Source organism: Gorilla gorilla, chromosome 22 (assembly GCF_029281585.2).
Source record: "Gorilla gorilla gorilla isolate KB3781 chromosome 22, NHGRI_mGorGor1-v2.1_pri, whole genome shotgun sequence".
In the NCBI taxonomy this organism is placed as follows: domain Eukaryota; kingdom Metazoa; phylum Chordata; class Mammalia; order Primates; family Hominidae; genus Gorilla; species Gorilla gorilla.
Window position 1 is genome coordinate 39,292,152 of NC_073246.2, and position 19,987 is coordinate 39,312,138.

A 19,987-nucleotide genomic window follows, 5' to 3' on the forward strand; every position below is an offset into this window, starting at 1 on the left:
AGTTATTGTTCTTTTAGGGTCAGTGTAAGCTGACAGTGGTAATTTTTATCAAGTATTAAAAATGAGTCTGAGTTTAGGGAAATGATATGAATGATTGGAATTTATTTTAGCATCTAGGAATTTTATTGACTGAGAAAGTGCAGATTGCAGAAGAATAGCCAAAAATATACTATGATTGTACCCTTTCTAAAGTTGCTTGGTTGAATCAAGGTTGAAAATAGGGGCCAGGTGCAGTGGCTCACGCCTGTAATCCCAGCACTTTGGGAGGCTGAGGTGGGCGGATCACTTGAGGTCAGGAGTTCAAGACAGCCTGGCCAACATGATGAGACCCTGTCTCTACTAAAAATACAAAAATTGTCCAGGTGTGGTGGTGCACGCTTGTAGTCCCAGCTACTTGGGAGGCTGAGGTGGGAGAATTGCTTGAAGCCGAGAGGTGGAGGTTGTAGTGAGCTGAGATCGTGCCACTGCACTCCAGCTTGGACGACAGAACGAGATTCTGTCTCAAAAAAAAAGGAAAGAAAATAGGTTATAATTGGACTATATTTTTCTTATTGTGCTATATTAGGTAGTTAATTTTGGACTGGTCTAATATAGCCCATTGTGAATAAAATATAAGCATATGTAGTGTTTAAAAAAAAGATGTTCACACTTAGGTGCCAGTGGAAGGTTTTCATGGTCGTGAGCCAATCATGAACATAAACATGTGTGTATTAATTTTAATATTTGATTTTTTCCCTTGAACCTGCCTGTTTTTTGTTACCTTTTACAAAATACTTTTTATTTCTCTACACCTTAAGATACATATTTTGAAGTTTTTCAGATAGTCTTGTTATTTCTAGTTCTTCTTTTTTTGGGGGGAGACAGAGTTTCGCTCTTGTTGCCCAGGCTGGAGTGCAATGGTACCATCTCGGCTCACTGCAACCTGCGCCTCCTGGGTTCAAACAATTCTCCTTTCTCACCCTCCCGTGTAGCTGGAATTACAGGCGTGCCCCACCACACCTGGCTAATTTTTGTATTATCAGTAGAGACAGGGTTTCACCATGTTGGCCAGGCTGGTCTCGAACTCCTGACCTCAGGTGATCCACCCACCTTAGCCTCCCAAAGCACTGGGATTACAGATGTGAGTCACCGCGCCCGGCCAGTTCTAGTTCTTTTGATGTGAAATTTGGTTTCTCTTTTGTAATGAAAGGTTCTTTGTATCTTTCACAATTACTGTGTATAAGCTCTTCTTCACATGAACTTTGGAAGGTGTTCTACATTTTGAGGGATATACACATTACGTATTTTCAAATATTTAGAGTTAATATTGTTGCAACTCCTACTTCACACTGACAATTTCCACTTCCCACTTCCCATTCCCCAGTTGCCAAATGTTATAGCCATAAAGAGCATCAGATTGATTTATCTGCCATCCCTTTGTGCAATTGCTGCCATGTTTTTACTCCTACTTATATTATACATTATATACAATTTTATTTTTGCTTTAAGCTGTATTTTAAACAACTAAAATTTATTTTTGTTTAAAACTGTTTTTAAATATAACTATCCAAAGGAAAAAATATTTATGAAAACTTTGTTTCCATTTGGTATCAGCTTTCTGTCTTAACACTCTTCAGCATTTCTTGTGCAGGTCTGCTGGCAAGGACTTCTCTCACTTTTTTTTCCTTCTTACAAATTTTAATCTCTAAATGTCTGTATTCAGTCTTGAGTTTGAAGGTTTTTTCACTGAATGTAGAATTCTAGATTGATACTTTTTGTCTTTTAGCACTTTAATGGTGTTCCATTGTCTTCTGGCTTCCATTGTTTGTGATGAGATGTGAGTGGTAGTGACTATCTTTATTCCCTCGATATACCAGTCTTTTCTTCTGGCTGCTTTCAAGATTTTCTATTTCTCTGGTTTAAGCTGTTTTACTCTGCTGTGCCTGGGTATGGTTAACATTTGAAAGATTTTAAGCTATGGTTTCTTCAGATATTTATCCCCTTTTTTTTCTGTGACTTTATTTACTTGCATTATACAACTTGATATTGTTCCACAGGTCACTAAGGGTCTGTTCAGTTTTCTTTAGTCTTTTTTTTCTCTCTTCTTTAGGCAATTTTCTTTCCCTTTCTCTTTCCCTTTCCTTTTCTCTTTTGAGACAGTCTTACTCTGTTGCCCAGGCTGGAGTGCAATGGTGCCATCTCAGCTCACTGCAACCTCCGCCTCCCAGGTTCAAGTGATTCTCATGCCTTAGCCTCCCAAGTAGCTGGGATTTACAGGTATGCACCACTATGCCTGCCTAATTTTTGTATTTTTAGTAGAGATGGGTTTTCACCATGTTGGACAGGCTAGTCTCGAACTCTTGACCTCAGGTGATCTGCCCCCTCTCAGCCTCCCAAAGTGCTGGGATTACAAGCTTGAGCCACTGTCCCTGGCCTAGATTAGATAGTTTCTATTGATCTGTCTTCCAAGTTTGCTGATTTTTTTCCCCTACCATCTTCAATATGCTGTTTAATTTCATCTAGTAAATTTTGCCGTTTGGTTATTATGTTATTCATTTTTAGAGTTTTCTTTTTGTTCTTTTTTTTATAATTTTTATTTTTCTGCTGAGATCCCCTATCTGTTCACACATTAAAGACCATGTGTTCCTTTAAGGTTTTGAAAATAATTCTAATTCTTTGAATGTATAAAATAGCTGCTTTAAAATCTTTGCTGCTAAATTTAACATCTTTTCTAATGTGGGGTTTGTGTTTTACTGACTCCTTTTTCCCCCTTATTTGATCACATTTTTCTGTTTCTTTGCTGCCTACTAATTATTTTTGTATTAAAAAACAACAACAGAGGCAAGGTCTTGTTCTGTCACCTAGTCTGGAGTGCAGTGGTGCAGTGGTGCAGTCATAGTTCACTGCTACCTCACACTGCTGGGCTCAAGTGGTCCTGCCACTTCAGCCTCCTGAATAACTGGGACTACAGGTGTGCACCACTATGCTCAGCTAATTAAAAAAAAAAAAAAAATATATATATATATATATATATATATATATATATATATATGTTCACCAGGCTGGTGTTGAACTCCTTGCCTCAAGCCATCCTGCCTTAGCCTCCCAAACCATGCCTGGCATTTTTCCCTCATAACTTTTGATGAATACTGTTTTTTTTTTTTTTTTCCTCCTAAGAAGGTTGATTTTTGTTCTAAAGTCTGGTTGGTCACCTTGAACTTGTGTAGGCTTGGTTTTATACTTTATTAAGGCAAAATTTATTTACCTTAGGTAACCTCAAGGTGATTCCTTACCCTGTCTAATATGGTGGACCATGACTTTCAAACTGGGTTTTCCTGTGACTCTTGTCTGGATTTTGTTTTAGACATTATTGGTACTGGTTTGGAGTAGGGTGTATGCTAGAGTGTGGTTCTTAGTCTTGAAGGAGGAAAGGAATGTTCAGGTGTGTATTAGGGTTCTCCAGAGACACAGAACCAGTAAGAGATACACACACACACAGGTGTGTATATATGTATGTATCCATAAGTAAATAAACAAATATAAATTGATGTAAGGAATTGGCTCACGTGACAGTGGAGGCTGAGCAGTCATAAGATGCACATACCCAGAATAATGCTTGACCAAATGTGTGGGCACCCTGTGGCCTAGGCAGGTTGACACATAAAGTTAACTATCACAAGGTGTTAATGAGATTTCTTCTCTGTGGCTGGGTAGGGACCCCAGATCCCCCAGACTTGCTCATTGTCTATCATTTTGGTTCTGGTCTCAGCCTCTAAGTAATCATTCTGTGGCTCAGGTTGTTTCACCTGGCCCATGTGCATTCTGGTCCTCATGGCTCTCCTACATCCAGACTTCTGGAGGTCCCCTTCTGTGCACCTCTCTTCTCTCTGGCACATGGTTTCAGATGCCTGAACTCTAAGCTTTACCAAGCTTTACCTTCACATCTCAGCATGCCCGCCATGCTTTACTGAGCCTCTAGTTCGTTTCACCATGTTGGGAAATTGTTCCCAGACAACCAGGAGACTCATGACCCTTCAGGGATCACAGTCTTGGGCTACCATTTGTTGATTGTCAGAAAACAGTTGGCGCAAATATTTTCTTCAGTTCTGTGGTTGTTTAAAGTGGAAATAGCAGTACTAGTTATTTTCTTGTACAGAAGCAGGATATGTGAGGTTTACTGTTTAATAGCCGTTAGGCATACTGGTTCTTTGCAGGTGCTTGGAGAAATGTAAGGATTAATACAGTCAGTGTCCTATTGAGCATGGCTGGGGTGGGATTGTGTAGTGGAATGTATGGATTTAGAATGGTTCAGTATAAGCAAGTATCCAGCGTCATGATTCCAGAATACAGTTTTGCTCTTACGGCATGTACATTCTCAGAAAGTACAGAATCTAAGGATGAAAAAACAAGTTGAGTGGTGGAGACAGTTTTCTTTTAAATTTTAGCTGTTCCTCTGATTATATTTCATGGGGTAGGTAGATATTTAAATGATTTTTTAGTGATGTCGGCCTTTGGGTGAAGATGAGGCCCACTGAGAGGACTCCAGAGCAGTTGAACCTCACTTCCCACCTAGGGTTGGAATCATGGCCCAGGCAGATGCTGTGGGTCCCAAGCTCTGCAGGAATGACTGGGGGCTGCCATTCATAAAGCAGCTGTCCCATTATTGGATGTTTTTGTTCTTTTATCTATTTTCTGCCTAGTCTCCTGCATCCTTTTCCTAATTCTTGGCTTTAGTTCTGTTTTCTTCAACTATAGGGAGCGAGTCAAGTCATCCCACCTCTGTGAGACTTGCTTGATTATTTGCAGGCATCTATGCATGACTCCTTCAGTCTTTCATTGTCTTGACTGCACAGCCTTAGTACCTCCAGATCCCCACCCACCTATTACTTTCTCAGGAGTTTTGAACTTTCTCACTAGCTTTTTTAATGTGGATCTAGGATTGAAAAGAATCGTGAGCTTAGGAAGCGTTACAGATACAAAGACTACAAATTCAGGTCTCACTTGTCAAATATCAGAAAGGTTATTTCTGACAGTCCTCCTTCCCCAAATCTAAATGTTTCCCTCTTTTAGCAATCTTTCCGTCCCTCATAACTTTAGCATGGTGTATGCGTAGTCATACATTAGTGTGATTTTTGTCTGTTTTGTACACTATACTGTGAAGTCCACGAGGTGGAGGCACAGTGACAGCAAGCCTCACTCTACATCTTCAGTGCTGGACGTCATCCAGTGTCGTGGCATCATGTGATTTTTAGGGTACTATTCGTGTGTGTTCAGTTATGTAAATTTGTTTCTCAGTTGTATCAATAGGCGTAAATAAGTTCTCATTGTTGATGTTATTGAAGTGTATCCATATGTATGTATGGTCATTCCTCTTTTTTTTTTTAAGGATGATACATATATTTCTTAAAAATTTCAGGAGACGTCCCAGTGTTAGCCATTTCTTGTCTCTTCTGTGGCTACGTCCAGTTGTAATTGTTCAGTACAACACATCAGGTATTTGAAATGCCTCAAATGTCAAGAAACACTAACTTATCTCTGGCATACTGTACTTCTTAAAGCAGAAGTATTTTCTGTAATGGTTACTACAGAGTGTTTACTGGTTAATTTTTAGTTAACCAGAAGCATACATTCCATAGCTATTCCGGTTAACTGAGGTTTATATCCATAAAGACATTACCAGAGATAGAAAAATTGCCCTTTTCTTCAGCTAGAGACCCCAGGCACCAACACACCCTCACCACCTTCTTGAAAATATGAAGTGATGGGACAGGGTGCGGTGGCTCAAGTCTGTAATCCTAGTGCTTTGGGAGGCTGAGGCAGGTGGCTCACTTGAGACCAGGAGTTTGAGACCAGTGTGGTGAACATGGTGAAACCCTTCTGTACTAAAAATACAAAAAACTAGCCAGGTGTGGTGGCACATGCCTATAATCTATAATCCCAGCGACTTGAGTGGCTGAGGCATGAGAATTGCTTGAACCCGGGAGGCAGATGTTATAGTGAGCTGAGATCATGCCACAGCACTCCAGCCTGGGATACAGAGTGAGACTCTTGTCTCCAAAAAAGAAAAAAAATTATATCTATATATATCTATTTATATGTATATAATTATATAGATCTATTTATTTATATATGTAATTATATATATATCTTTAGTAGTGACTTTTACTAGTGAAAATTTTAATATCCTAATTACCGTTATTTAGAAAAAATTCTTTTCGAGTTGATGTTTAAAATTCTTTTGATTTTTCTTTTTCTTTTTTTTTTTTTTTTAAGTCATCTTTTACAACTCCTCCCTACCGCTACTCCCCTAGCTCTCCAGGCCCATTGCCCTGACTAGTAAAGGTTTGCTGTTTTTTCTTCTGGACATTTTCCTTTGCGTCTTCATTTATATATAAGTGCTCATATTCTTGTTATACACAGATATATTTACACACGTAGGTTGGGTATCCCTAATTCGAAGTGTTTGGGAGTAGAACTGTTTCGGATTTTGAAATATTTGCGTATATGTAGTGAGATATGTTGGGGATGGGACCTAAGACTAAACATTCATTTATGTTTTATATACTGTAGACAGCCTGAAGGTAATTTTATACAATATTTTCAGTAATTTTGTGCACACAATAAAGTTTTGGCTGAGCTGTGGCTGTAACCCATCATATGAGGTCAGGTGTGGAGTTTTTCACTGGTGGCATCATGTCTGTGCTCAATAGATTTAAAATTTTGGAGCATTTTGGAGTTTTGTATTACAGATGCTCAACCTGCACTTCTGTAACAGAGTAGTTTGAATGCTTAATTAAAATGGCAGTTGAATATTATGTTAACTTTGGTTTTATGATTAAACCTTTTCAAAGTTTTTGTTACTTTCAGATACTCATAATAAGTAAGGCATATAACCTCTCTAGACCTCACTTTCCACATTTGATAAAGGAACGATTTGAATTAAATGAAATTGAAAATCTCTTAGTTCTAAGTATAACAAATTCTGTGTTAAATTGTATAATTCATCTCTTAGATATCATGAAGAATGTGTTGTTTATAATATGAAAAAGTATGAAGATAAAAATCAAATATGACTTTGGGTAGCAAGAAGAGATTTTGGGGGAAGTTGCTAGTGTGTACAGTTTTTTCCCCTGAGAGCAGCGAGAGAATGGCAGCTGATCAGACTGGTGGTGGAATCTGTCTCTATTGCCCAGCTTGGCACTACGAAGTTTGAGCTGTGTCGATCCCTCAAAACTAGCTGATGACATCTGAAAGGGAGTTTTATCCCGGCTCCCTGAAGTTTCACATTACAGCTCTACATTTGTGTTAACACAATGAATGCTTCAAAAAAAACCAAAAGTTATAGAAATCAAAGCTTACATAGGCAAATCTTTGTTAGTGACTTAGTTAAAAACATTTCATGAATAATAGTTGCTCAAGCTATTTTAACCCTTTTCCCTTTCCCAGAAGAGAAACAAGAAAATCCCACACATTTTGCTCAGTCATGGTATGTTTGTAAGCTCTCTTGTCAGAAAGTGTCACTGATTCTTTAAATTTATTTTAGTTAGCTGCTTTTGTCCAGTAGCTCACTTATTTTGTGGTTTGAAGATGACTGTACTTCTGACACTTTTCTCACATACTCCTGCTTTAATTTTTCGAAAAACTTTCAATGGCAAGAAACTGAAAACATATACAGAAGTGGAGAGAATACTAGAATGAGCTCTCACGTCCCTAGCCTCTTGGCTTCAACAGTACTCAGTGTTTTGCCCATCAGATTTTCTAACGCTTTTAGTGTAAGTAATGCCACATTTAAAAATACTCCTTTTAGAAAAGAGACTTAGTATTTAAAAGGAAATAAACCAGAGTCATTCCCAAGATTTATCTGATTAAACTGTAGAGTTGATAATTATATAAATTTTTTTTTTAGCACATAGAACAGTCATTCTCTATAGCAAAAGTACTAGCTTTTGTGCCCTTTGCATTGGATTGAGTTATAGAGCTAAACCACAGCAAACTCATTTGTTCCACTCTTAGGTTGCAAGTATCACTTAACTATGCTTACTTATCTCATCTTCAGTATTTACAAATTTTAACTCACATTTGTTTCAGTAAAGCAACCCAAAGTAGATGTTTTAGGAGATGAGTTGGTTTGATGGTTATGATTCTCTTTTACTCCTGTATTGACAGTCAGCTGTAGTTGAGACTGTTAGCCTTCTGGAGGGTGAGGTGAACAGGGCTTTTTCCACTTCAGGGGCTAGAGGCTGACATGCATGCAGTTACCTGCAGTTCAGGGCAGAGTGGGGTTAGGGTGGTAATGGTGGCATAAATACTATTGTGCCAGGGTCATGTCTATAGGTGTGTGGTGGGAAGCTCTGGGGGAGACAGCACTGGCATTGGGTTTGGACGTGGCATTTACGGGCAGAGGTGGATAAAGAAGACCCATGGAGTAGCCTTAGCAAAAGAGTGGTATTTGGGTAGTAGGACTTTGTTCATGTGGCTGGAGTGTAGATGTGTACTAGGAGATAGAGTGAAAAGGTGGAGGTAATAGTAATTTAAAATATAACAGTAAAAAGAAGCAGCTGTGTATTGATCACTTACTGTGCACTGTTTTAAATGGTTTACAGGTGCCACATCTTTGATAATACAGCAATGCTGTGGGTGCAATAAGTGATGGAGCCAGGAGTTCAGCTGGGGCAGGCTGGCTCCGGAGCATCACTGGTGCCTTAGGGCCTCAAATACCAGATTCAGCAACGCTAAGCACGTTTTTGGGTCTTATTTTTGGATGGTGATAGCTAGCAGGATATTAACTGATTTTTAAAAACAAATATATTTGTCCATTGTCATGAACTTTTTAACTCTGTTGGAGTTTAAAAAATTGGAAGTACTTAGTGGTTACTCATTGTGGCCCCTAGTTACAGTTCATGAAAGGGACTCTTTAATGTTAAGATGGAAGCTGAATTTCTTGGACCATTTTTTTCCTCATAAAAGATGTATATATTTATAAAAATTGCGATACATTGAGAAGTATAATAAGTTAGTAATTACTCAGAATTTTATTGGCCAAAGACATTCATTATGAATAATCTTAAATGCTTTCTTCGAGTGTTTTCTATGTATTTATTTTACTCTTCTAAAGCTGTGCTTTGGGAAGGGCTTTGAGTCCTTTCTAATATAATGGTATAACTTCCCCCCTCATGTAGTGAAGCTTTCAGAAGAATTCAGGTGATCACACAACATCATATCTGTGTTACCTTTTGTGTTGAACATTTATTATTTATAACATTTAATTTTTAATGATAAACTTTTGTATATACATTTTGTATATTCTGTTATGAAATGGATTTCTAAAATTAGAGATTGAACATGAAGCAGAATGGCCTACAAAAGGAACATGAATCTGTGCTACAGACATAAAAACTATTTTGAAGGCTATAGGAACAACCACATTTGCCAGGACTCATGCTTAAATAGACTGTGTACAGCTGTGGAGATCATAAATTGAGAAGGCATGATATTTGAGCAAGAAAAATTTACTGAGGTTTGTTAAGATTTGAGAAGAGAGATGGAAAGTCTTGCTGTTCAGTTGGAGAAGAAGCTGAGGAATAAGTCTTTGTGCATATGAAGAGTGTTTTGTAGGCTGTGTATAGATATTTTCTGTTTCTTCAGAATGTAGCAAAAAACAGTGTGAACTTAAGTTGGTATAGAGGAATTTAGGAGATAATTTATGACTAGGGATTGGAAGCTATTGAAATAGTTTATGATGACAATTCTTTGAAATGGATGAGTTTTCATTATATTTAGGATTTTATTCTCCTTAAGGAGAGGAGGGGTTAAGATGGTGTCTTACAGGTATTTCTAGAACTTTATTCCCAAGATTTATTTATTTACTTAGAGACACTTTCACTTCGTCACCCAGGCTGAAGTGCAGTGGCACGATCATAGGTGGTCACTACAGCCTCAGATTCCTGGGCTTAAGCAGTCTTCCCACCTCAGCCTCCCCAGTAGCTGGGATTACAGGTAAGTGCCACCATACTCAGCTCATTTTGATGTTAATTCCAGTTTTCTCACCTATTGCACGTCTCCTGGACTTACACAGAAAATAGAAGACAGTTGGCTGGGCACTGTGGCTCACGCTTGTAATCTCAGTACTCTGGGAGGTCACGGTGGGCAGATCACTTGAGGACAAGAGTTCGGGACCAACCTGACTATCATAGTGAAACTCTGTCTCTACTAAAAATAGAAAAAATTATCTGGGCGTGGTGGCGCCCACTTGTAATCCCAGTTACTAGGGATGCCGAGGCATGAGAATTGCTTGAGCCTGGGAGGCGGAGGTTTTAGTGAGCTGAGGTTGTGCCACTGCACTCCAGCCTGGGCGACAGAGTGAGATTCTGTCTTTAAAAAAAAAAAAAAAAGACCAGGCGTGGTGGCTCACACCTGTAATCCCAGCATTTTGGGAGGCTGAGGTGGGTAGATCATGAAGTCAGGAGTTCGAGACCAGCTGGCCAACATGGTGAAACCCTGTCTCTCTCTACTAAAAATACAAAAAATTAGCCAGGCGTGATGGTGTGTGCATGTAATCCCAGCTACTCAGGCGGCTGAGGCAGGAGAATTGCTTGAACCCAGGAGGCAGAGGTTGCAGTGAGCTGAGATCACGCCATTGCACTTCAGCCTGAGTGACATAGTGAGACTCTGTCTCCCCCCCCAACCCCCCCCCCAAAAAAAATGACAGTTATAGTACATGAAGGTTTGTAGTTTTGACTGAAAGGACAAACCAAAACAAGAAAACAAAGAAAACCCCACCTATAATGCAGGTAGAGTAATAGCATGCTCATGTATAATTGATTTGGCAAGTCTGTGAATGAAGTCCCAGAAATTGTATATTCAGTTTAGTGAGGCCAATGGAATTTGAAGTACAGGTGTAGAAATGTTGACATTAACAAATGTCATATGTGTTAGGATTGTGACAGTGTGACTACTGACATGGTAGTGTGCCAGTCACTTTTATAGAATGTCTATTGGTTGAGAAAATTCCAGGGTAACAATTTTAAGGTTTAAGTTTTAATTTCATCACAAAATACACATTCATTTTAGAAAATTTAGAGAATACAGATAAGAATGACAATTCCCTGCAGTTTCTCTCTTCTGAGATAACTATTATTTACATTTTGTATATAATCCACCAGTTTTTTTCCTGCACATAACTACTATTCTTTTTGAAAAACAATCATGTTATCTGCATATTGCTTTACAACCCACTTTTTCTACATGAAGCAATATTTTCATTGCATTCCGCTGTGCCAGTCTGTTTATTGAACATGTACTGCGATACAGAAATACGAGATCTAGTGGTACTTTTCACCAAGTAGTAGATAATACCACTGGAGTGAGTATATAACATAAATAATTAACAGAATATAGCAGGAGATAAATGCAAGTTAAGAGGAGAGGCTGGAGTGACTTTAAAGTGGATGAAGGCAAATTGAGGTGACCTTGAAAATGGATAGGCAAGAAGGGGCAAATTTCAGGTGGAAGAAATAAACACTAATGCAGAAGGGGCTTAAATGCACTTTATGGAATGTCACATTGAACTGTGAGTTCAGAGGAATAAGATAAGATCATACGTTTCTAAATTATAGAGGGGTTAAATCCAGGTTGAAAGTTCTGTGTCTCAGAAAAGTATGTGTAGCAGCTTTATGCAAAATAAATTAGGGCAGCGGATACAGCTTTTTAAGCACAGTAGTTCCCAAACTTCGCTGGGTCCAGGATTCATCTGTAACATCTTGTTAAAACAAAACACATATTCTTAGGTCCTTGTCCAGGCTTCCTGAATCAGGATTTTTGGGAGTAGAGTCTGATATAGTTTAGGGAACCTGCCCTAGAGTTTATGACATAACCATCAGGCCTAGGAGATAGTTAATTCTAGGAAGCATTTGTAATACTTAAGGTGAATTAAGGACTTGGTTCAAGTGACTAAAGTGAGCATGGAGAGAAATGGAAAGGCATGAGGCACTTCGAAAATGGATAGGATTTAGTAAGACCATTTAGATAAAGTCAGCAGCTTCTAATGAAATTACTGAAAGAATGGTGGTGCGGGAATAGAGATGGGAAGTTCAAGTGGATAACATGTGGTGCAGGAATGTGATGAGGACTTGTAGGCATAGAGAATGGAGGCAGGGATGTGGCACTGTAGGCAGCCACCCAACAGCTTGTTAGACTAGATATTGAGTGAGAAGTTTGAGTGGAGAAGAGAGTTTGAAGTATTAGTTTGGAGTAAACCATTGAAAATACTTCTTTTGCAGGGAAAGATGTATAGAGAAATGAGTGAAGCGGTCAGGGGGTAGAACCAGAGGTCACATCTGAGGTTAGGGCTAAATGTGAAAGAGACATGGATTATTTGGAGGATAGCTAGTGTTGTGAAATACAAGAACATACATTTTAAGAATTTTTAAGGGGGTAGCATTTCTCTGTAAACTCCACAAAAGTGTGGGAGGGAAAGTAAGTAAAACTGAACTCACTTTACTGCTTTTAGTAATAGACTCATTGGAAGAAAATGTAAGCTATTCATGCAGTGTGTGTTTTTGATTATTTCTGGGCCTTGTTATTTTTCTGTGTTTCTGAGATGCAAGGATTATTTAAAGGCAATGGTTTATAAAATGATATATAATTACATACGTATAAAAGTACATATAACCAACTAAGTATATGTATGCATGCACTCATGCAAATCAATTATATATTAACATTTTATATATAAATTATATATGTGTGTATATATGGTATTATAGAACATCCTGTGTGGAAAAGTTGGTGCTGTCAGAAGGGAGAGAGAGCAAGGCAGTTTTCCAGTGCATTTCTTATAAGCTAGTTATGAGAAGGGCTTGCAGGTTACTGATTGAACATATTGTTTCTAAATGTCTTCTGTCTGATAGATACTGCTTTGTGAGGGAATAAATACATAAATGAGATTACCCTAGATGTTCAGGTTAGTGAGGGAAACGTTACAATAGATATCTCTAAGCGCTGGATCTCAGCTTTGATTCCCAGAGCACCTAGAGGGTCTTTGGGCCACCTCTCTTAAGTTCCTCTTAAGATCTAGAATTGATTTGAATAATAGAAAGTTTGAGTACATTTTGTGTAGGTGACATAAAAGAACATCCTTAAGCAAGCATATCAGTTAAAGGACTTGTCTTCATGGCTCTTGGTGTTTTCTTCATACCACTTTGCTCTTAGTTCCTGTTAGCAGAGGGGAAGAAGCAGGCTCTAAGATTAAAATCCATGCTAGTGAAAATTAGAAACAAGCCACATACCCTCAATAGGTGTTTGCTTAAAATGCATTTACGTCTTTACAGTGGAGTACTGTGCACCTGGTAAAATGATGATGCAAATATAAATTGTTGATATAAAGATATATATGTATATATACATATATTTAAGGAGCAGAGATTCCAACACCAAATTTTGGGTGGTGGAATTTTATTAGGTTGGTGCAAAGGTAATACAGTTTTTGCCCTTGGGAGATTGGGCTGATGGTGACACCCGTTACCTAAGACTGAGAATACAGAAAGGAGAAGTGGATTTTTTCTCTGTTTTTCCTGCTGTTTCCTCCCTTTTTGAGTAGGGGAAATGGTAGATTCAGTTTAATATGGCCAAAAGCAGTGGCTTAGTAGTCAGTTTGCTTGGATTTGAATATCTCTCTACCATTAGTCGTGTGTGATTTGGGATGGTTTCACTTCACCTCTCTGTGCCTTAGTTTTCTCACCTGGACAATGGGAATGATAGTGGTACTTACTTTTTGTAATTATGGGGTTTAGTGGTTTAAAGTAGAAAATTTATACCAGGGCCCATTAAAGATAAGTCATCTCATGCAGTGAAACATAGCTGGGACTTTCGAGCTCAGTTCACTGAGGTCTTCTGGGCCGGGAACAAGCCTGCCTTATAAAAGTTGGCTTTACATACTACATACTAAAGTAGTTCTTAATGTAGACTTTTAACCAACTGTCTTAGAAATGAGCCTTTGGAACCTAGGTCTGCATGTGATAGGGGTACTTTCTAGTGTCTACTTGATAGAGCAGTCACTTTCTAGTAGTGGGAGTTAGGTTCCCGAAAAGCTCTGTGGTCTGAGAATTCATTTTTGAGAATATCTATTCACAAGAGAATAGATAAACAATTGATAGACTTGAGGGTCAGACAAACCAGTGCAAATCATTGTAAATGTTTTCACATTCTAAAGGAAGACAGAGGACAGCAAGCAAAATAGAATATCAGTGGTAGTTTACATATTTTGAATTAGTAACAGAGTACCTGTACTATTACTTTACAATTACTGATGATAACTTACCCCCAGAAACTTCTGTTTCTCCCCTTCAGTTTTAGAAATGATGTGTCAGTGCATTATGTATTGTTGCAGGTAATGTGCATATGAGGCATTTCCCTCCTGTTTTCCTCTATTTGTTGGTACGTCCAAATACTCAGTGCCTGATTTTGTCTTTCAGGCCCAGATGTGGTCTCAGAGATACTGAGTTGATGGTTGAGATAGCCAAAATTTGGGGCAAAACTCATTTAATCTGCTCAGGTTTTAGTTCTTAAACCTTCTCCCTAGTTCTTTTCACATAATTGCACGGGAAAGCACATGCTTCTAGCCTCTTAAACACAAATTTCAGCTGTTCCACTTCCAGAATGCCACTGGAGTAGTATAATCCAGCACCCATGTTTATAATCCCACATGTTCTTTGACCTTGACCAAGGTTTTAATGCAAAGTTGACTCATCTGCTATTGGTTTTTACCTTCTTTTCAGTTTGTCTCCTTTAATATATATATATTTTTTTCTTTTTGAGACAGGATCTCACTCTGTTGCCCAGGCTGGAGTGCAGTGGCATGATCAGGGCTCACTGCAGCCTTGACTTCCTGGAATCAGGTGATCCTCCCACGTTAGCCTCCTTATTAGCTGGGACTACAGGCTGCACCACCCCACCCAACCAAGTTTTTTATTTTTTGGGGTAGAGATGGGGTTTTGCCATGTTGCCCAGGCTGGTCTCCAACTCCTGGTCTCAAGCGATCTATCTACCTCTGCCTCCCAAAGTTCTGGGATTACAGGCATGAGCTGCTGTGCCCGGCCTAAAATGTTTTTGGTAAAGGGAAAATATAGCAATCTGTTATATGCTGGAATCAAAATTTTTCTACTAGATGAACTTTTGGGGAAATTTAGTATTCTGTTCTAAACTAAATGCCTTTTTCAAGTAATTACTGCTAATGAGCTCTTGTTTTTTCATGTTTAGGGTGGTTGATGCAGAGTAGTGCATATAGGGGCTAAAATCAGACTGAGACACTTGGGGGTTCTTGCATCACTGTATTTTCTCACAGCTATTTCAGTGATTCTTAATGAGTGGCATCTTGGCATAGTGAACTTTAATGTGGGACCATAGTTCACAAACTGTGACCTTAGGCCAGTTAATCCTTCTGACCCTTGCTTTCCCTGTTGATGAAATGGAAGTAACACTACCTACTCGTAGGGCTGTCAGGAGGTCAAATGTGTCAACGTCTATAAAATGCCTTAGCCGAGTGGTTGGCACACAGATAGTAAGTGTTCCACAAATGTTCATTTCCCTGTAGTTTTACTAACCATTTTGGTGCAATATTATATTCTTTATAAAGTCTTGTGTTTTGGCCTTTTTTTTTTTTTTTTTTAAAGACTGTTTTCTAGGGTTTTGAGGGGAGTGATAAATGTTCTGGGTTTTTAGGATTTCACTTGAAATCCTCGTATATAATTGCTTTTTCTCTGTAATGCTGCTTCATCATCTTATTGGAAATAAGAGATTTTTTTTCTTGTGTGTTAGGCATCAAAACTGTGATACTTCTATTTTCCCTTTGACTCCTTTGGCTATTATAATTCTAGAAAATTATTTCTAAAATAGCTATATGGAAAAAGTACTTTCTTCTGTCACTTCTTTAATTCGTTAGTGTAAATGAGCCAAAGTTTATAAGAGAATGTTAGTTAACTGTATAAATTTTAGATAATGACATAAGTTTAATTTATGGAATCTAATTTTAGATCTAGTTTTTCTTGATTTCTGTTTTGTAGCTTTTCTGTTGTTGCTTATTTTTAATGGGCATCTTCTGAGCTATCTTTTTAGATCCCAGTGTGCACTGTATTTTATTTTTTCATATGGGCTAAATTTTGGAAAGTGTGAAATATGCGAGCATTTATATAACATATAAAGTGAAGTAATAAAAAACAACTTGGTATTTTCTTCCAGCTTAAGAAATGAGGTAGTACTTAACTAGTACTTTTGAAGCTCCTTGTATCATACTGATTTTTTTTCATCTGCTACTTGTAATACTTCATACTACTTTAGTTATTTTGAAATTAGATATAATTTTTAGTTTGGTGTCATTACAAAACACTGTCACATTAGAGAACATATTGCACCTGCCATTTAGTTTATTAGCTCCTGGGTTAGTCTGAACTTGCCTGTCATGCTGATGCATTCATTTCAGTCCCAGTCTTACATTCTGGATCTCTGTTTATTAGTGTATATATATATATTTTTGGAGACAGAGTTTCCCTCTTGTTGCCCAGGCTGGAGTGCAATGGCATGATCTCGGTTCACTGCAGCCTCCGCCTCCTGATTTCAAGCAATTCTCCTGCCTCAGCCTCCTGAGTAGCTGGGATTACAGGGATGCGCCACCACGCCCAGCTAACTTTTTTTGTATTTTTAGTGGAGATGGGGTTTCTCCATGTTGATCAGGCTGGTCTTGAACTCCTGACCTCAGGTGATACGCCCACCTCGGCCTCCCAAAGTGCTGGGATTACAGAGCCACTGCTCCCGGCCTTGTATTTTTTAGTTTTATTTTCTTTTTTTCTTTTTTTTTGCAAATCTTAGTGTATCAGTGCTTTTTATTAGGTGACTTGATTTCTCCCCAACCCCTGCCTGTGGAATACAGACACCAAGAGACTAAGCTCAGTCCCTACCTGAGTATACCATGTGTTTAACAGCCTGTGGAAACTGTCCTGTCCCTGAAGATGTGCTGTAGATTAATTTTATGCAGTGATTTTAAGACAACTAAAAAAATGGTTTGTAATTTTAACTTCAAAAAACCATATAAGCTCAGTTCCTGGATTGTTCGTAGACCTTCACATTGCCTTTGGCAAACTGAGCTAGAACATACTGTAGAAGATTTGAGGGTCATGAGAGGTTCCTGTGGTAAAGAGAGATGTTTGTCATTAGCATTTGATTGTTACTCCATAGTTTGTGAATGGCTCCATTTGTGGGGCAGATGATGAAAAATATACTCTATATTTTTCTCAAAAAAATGAAAATATGACTGTCTAGATTTTTAAGCTTCTTTAAGAAGAAAATCATATCTGTAGCTTATCTGCAAAGCACATTTGGTGTGTGGAATTATCTGCTTATTGTCATATAAAAACTCTGACCTCGTATTAACATTTTTGTTTTTGAAAAGTGACTAGCCTGAAGGAAGGATATATGGAATAATCACTAGAGTCCTTATTTAAAGTAATCCAAGGTGAAGATTTCTGGAGTTTATTGTTACTTAGCATATGATGGTTTGGTTGCTATATAAGTCAGCAGAAAATTATGTAACTCAGAGATACTTTAGGTGGCCTTTCAAATGAGTAATGATTAATGGATAATGTTTCAAAAAGGTGTCAGAAATTTTGATGTGTCTTATCTTTAGATTTTTAAAATAGTAATGAAATCTAATTTCTAACAATTTTTAATAAAGAATACTGATATCTTAATTGATTCTACTTTCTTACAAAGAACTTTTGTGTCAGTAATATCTACTTCTATCGAAACTGGCGAGGTGTAAGTAGCATTGTAACATTTTCTGGGTGAAGAATATGATGTTGAGAGCCTAAAGGATTTGATTATATAGTTCATAGCTAGAGATTGAATTTATATTTTCTTTCCGCATAGTTCATGTCATAATTTTAAAGACTGACCATTTTAGGGGAAAAATTATTAGAAAATGATGTCCTTTGAGTAAAGATAATCTTGATTCCATTATTTTTAGAAATAAAACTATTCTGATGCAGCACTCTAGTGTTCATCCATCTAGTCATACACCCCCCACAATATGATACCAGCTAGTTGTAGGTCTAGTGTTTAATGTAATACCGTAACAGGCATTTGAATTGGAATGGTAGTTCTTCAGGAATGGAATCTGGAATATAGGCAAAGATTTCAGAGACAATTCCTAATTTAAAAATAACTCATATTGTCTCTGAGGTTCTTTTCCAGTGAAGTGTTTAGTATTGCTGCTGTTTGGAGTACAAAGTTGGAGCTTTTAAAGAACCTGGGAGTTCAAAAGTATAAGGAGAAATAAATGAAAAGCAGAAATATTTTGAGGCAATAAGTATAGACTCAAATCTATATTATGACCCACTTGTAGCACCACTTGGAATTCTACCAATAAGAGATTTATTTGGGCAAACTATAATGGTTGTTGGAAATTGCAAATCTTAGTGTGAATTATTTTAGTCCAGTTGGTTTCTTTCTTTCGCTTACCTGAAATGAACTATACTGAGGCAATAGGAGCTTTGTATAGTAATTTAGGAGTGTAAAACAACTTAGGGAAAAGGATTATTAAGCAGGGTGATTGGGATGACATCATGTGAAATTTAGGAATTGGAGGCATTGGGAATTGAGAGGGTGCTAACAAAGGAAAACAGCTAATTTTAGAATTTGTCTGGAGGATGTGGAATTGAAGAAGTTTTGGTATTTCTTCTGCAGCGGCCCCAGTGCCCTTGACCAGGAACATCTCTTGGAGTCAGTAGTTTTCATGAGGCTGGCATAGGAACTTGGCCAACATATGCAGCATTGTTCTATTTAAAATATTCCTTGAATTAAATTCGATAGTATCAATTTAAAACATAAGTTTTTCACTCAACTCCTTTAGAAGTTAGATTTTAACTTGTACTTGTCTTTACCTCTTCTGCTGATTATCAGTTGACAACACTGAGATTACTTTCATTTTCCTGTAAGTCATTATGAATTTTTCTGGTCAACCATGAGTTATCAGTGGAAGCAATAAGTAGGAAGTACTGTAAAAGAATTACAATAAAATAAGAGAAACCACTTGGAGAGCAAGAGGGCTTGTGGACTTAGGGGAGCGGTTGTGAGAAATGTCTCAGAACTTAATTTACAAATAACATTGGTAGATTGACATGTTGTCTTTCCTATAAAGTAACTTTACCTCTGTCTTAATAGTAAACTACTATGAAAGTGAATTCGTGTCCCTCTTGATTTGTGAACTGATGAAAATTACAAAATGTGGAGTTTTTTCCCCAGATAAATTAAATAGTGGAATATTCAGGTTTATTTGATACCTAGAAAATACCTGAAATTTTCCGTGGTGTAGTAGGCACATTTTGAAACTGTTTTTCTTTTCTCTGACAATTGAATATATTTTATATATAGTTGATTTTGATTATTGAAGACTAAGGAAAATTTATTTTAAGTTTGAATGTTAGAAAATGAATTTTGCAAATTTGAAGTAATTTTATTCTGTATGTTTTGGGATTGTAGTTATGTTAGATATTCCTCAGTTGGGGTAATTGTCTTGCATCATTATCTCTTATCATAATCTGTTTTTCTTCACACAGTGTTATAGTTTTGCCGCTGGACTCTTCCCTCCCTTCCCCCACCCCATCAGGATGATATGAGACTTGAAAGAAGACGATGCATACAGGTGACTCAAGTTTTGAAATACAGTAAAACTCTGGCTAAGAGAATGTGGGAATCGATGGTCTATTTTGAATGGGGGAGGTTTCTGATAAATAGCAGTTAGTGGGGGGAATTGTAGATCAGTAAATGCAAAGGTAGTTGGGCTATTTGTTTTACTTTTGAACTCAGATTGATAATCAGTGATTTATAGTGGTGTTATTACAAATACAGCATAGTAATTGCTAGCACTTAGGCTTTTCAAGAGCTAATATTTTGGTGGGAATTGGAATAATTCTGTTAATGTAAATAACACAGTCACCTTTATGGTTGAATGCATGTCTCC

General features: G+C 37.7%; 1 protein-coding gene across 9 annotated transcripts in view; it reads left to right on the forward strand.

The window, feature by feature from the left end:
- DYRK1A (dual specificity tyrosine phosphorylation regulated kinase 1A) overlaps positions 1 to 19,987 on the forward strand; it is a 149,463-nt gene that overhangs the window by 34,881 nt on the left and 94,595 nt on the right. For 8 of the 9 annotated variants that reach the window (XM_031005157.3, XM_055374016.2, XM_055374018.2 and 5 more), the window contains exon 2: positions 19,584 to 19,669. The exons of the other annotated variant lie outside the window; for it this stretch is intronic. In XM_031005157.3, the coding sequence (XP_030861017.1) occupies positions 19,660 to 19,669 (10 nt within the window). In that variant the 5' untranslated portion in view covers positions 19,584 to 19,659. The remainder of the gene's footprint in view (positions 1 to 19,583; positions 19,670 to 19,987) is intronic. 9 annotated transcript variants of the gene reach the window in all.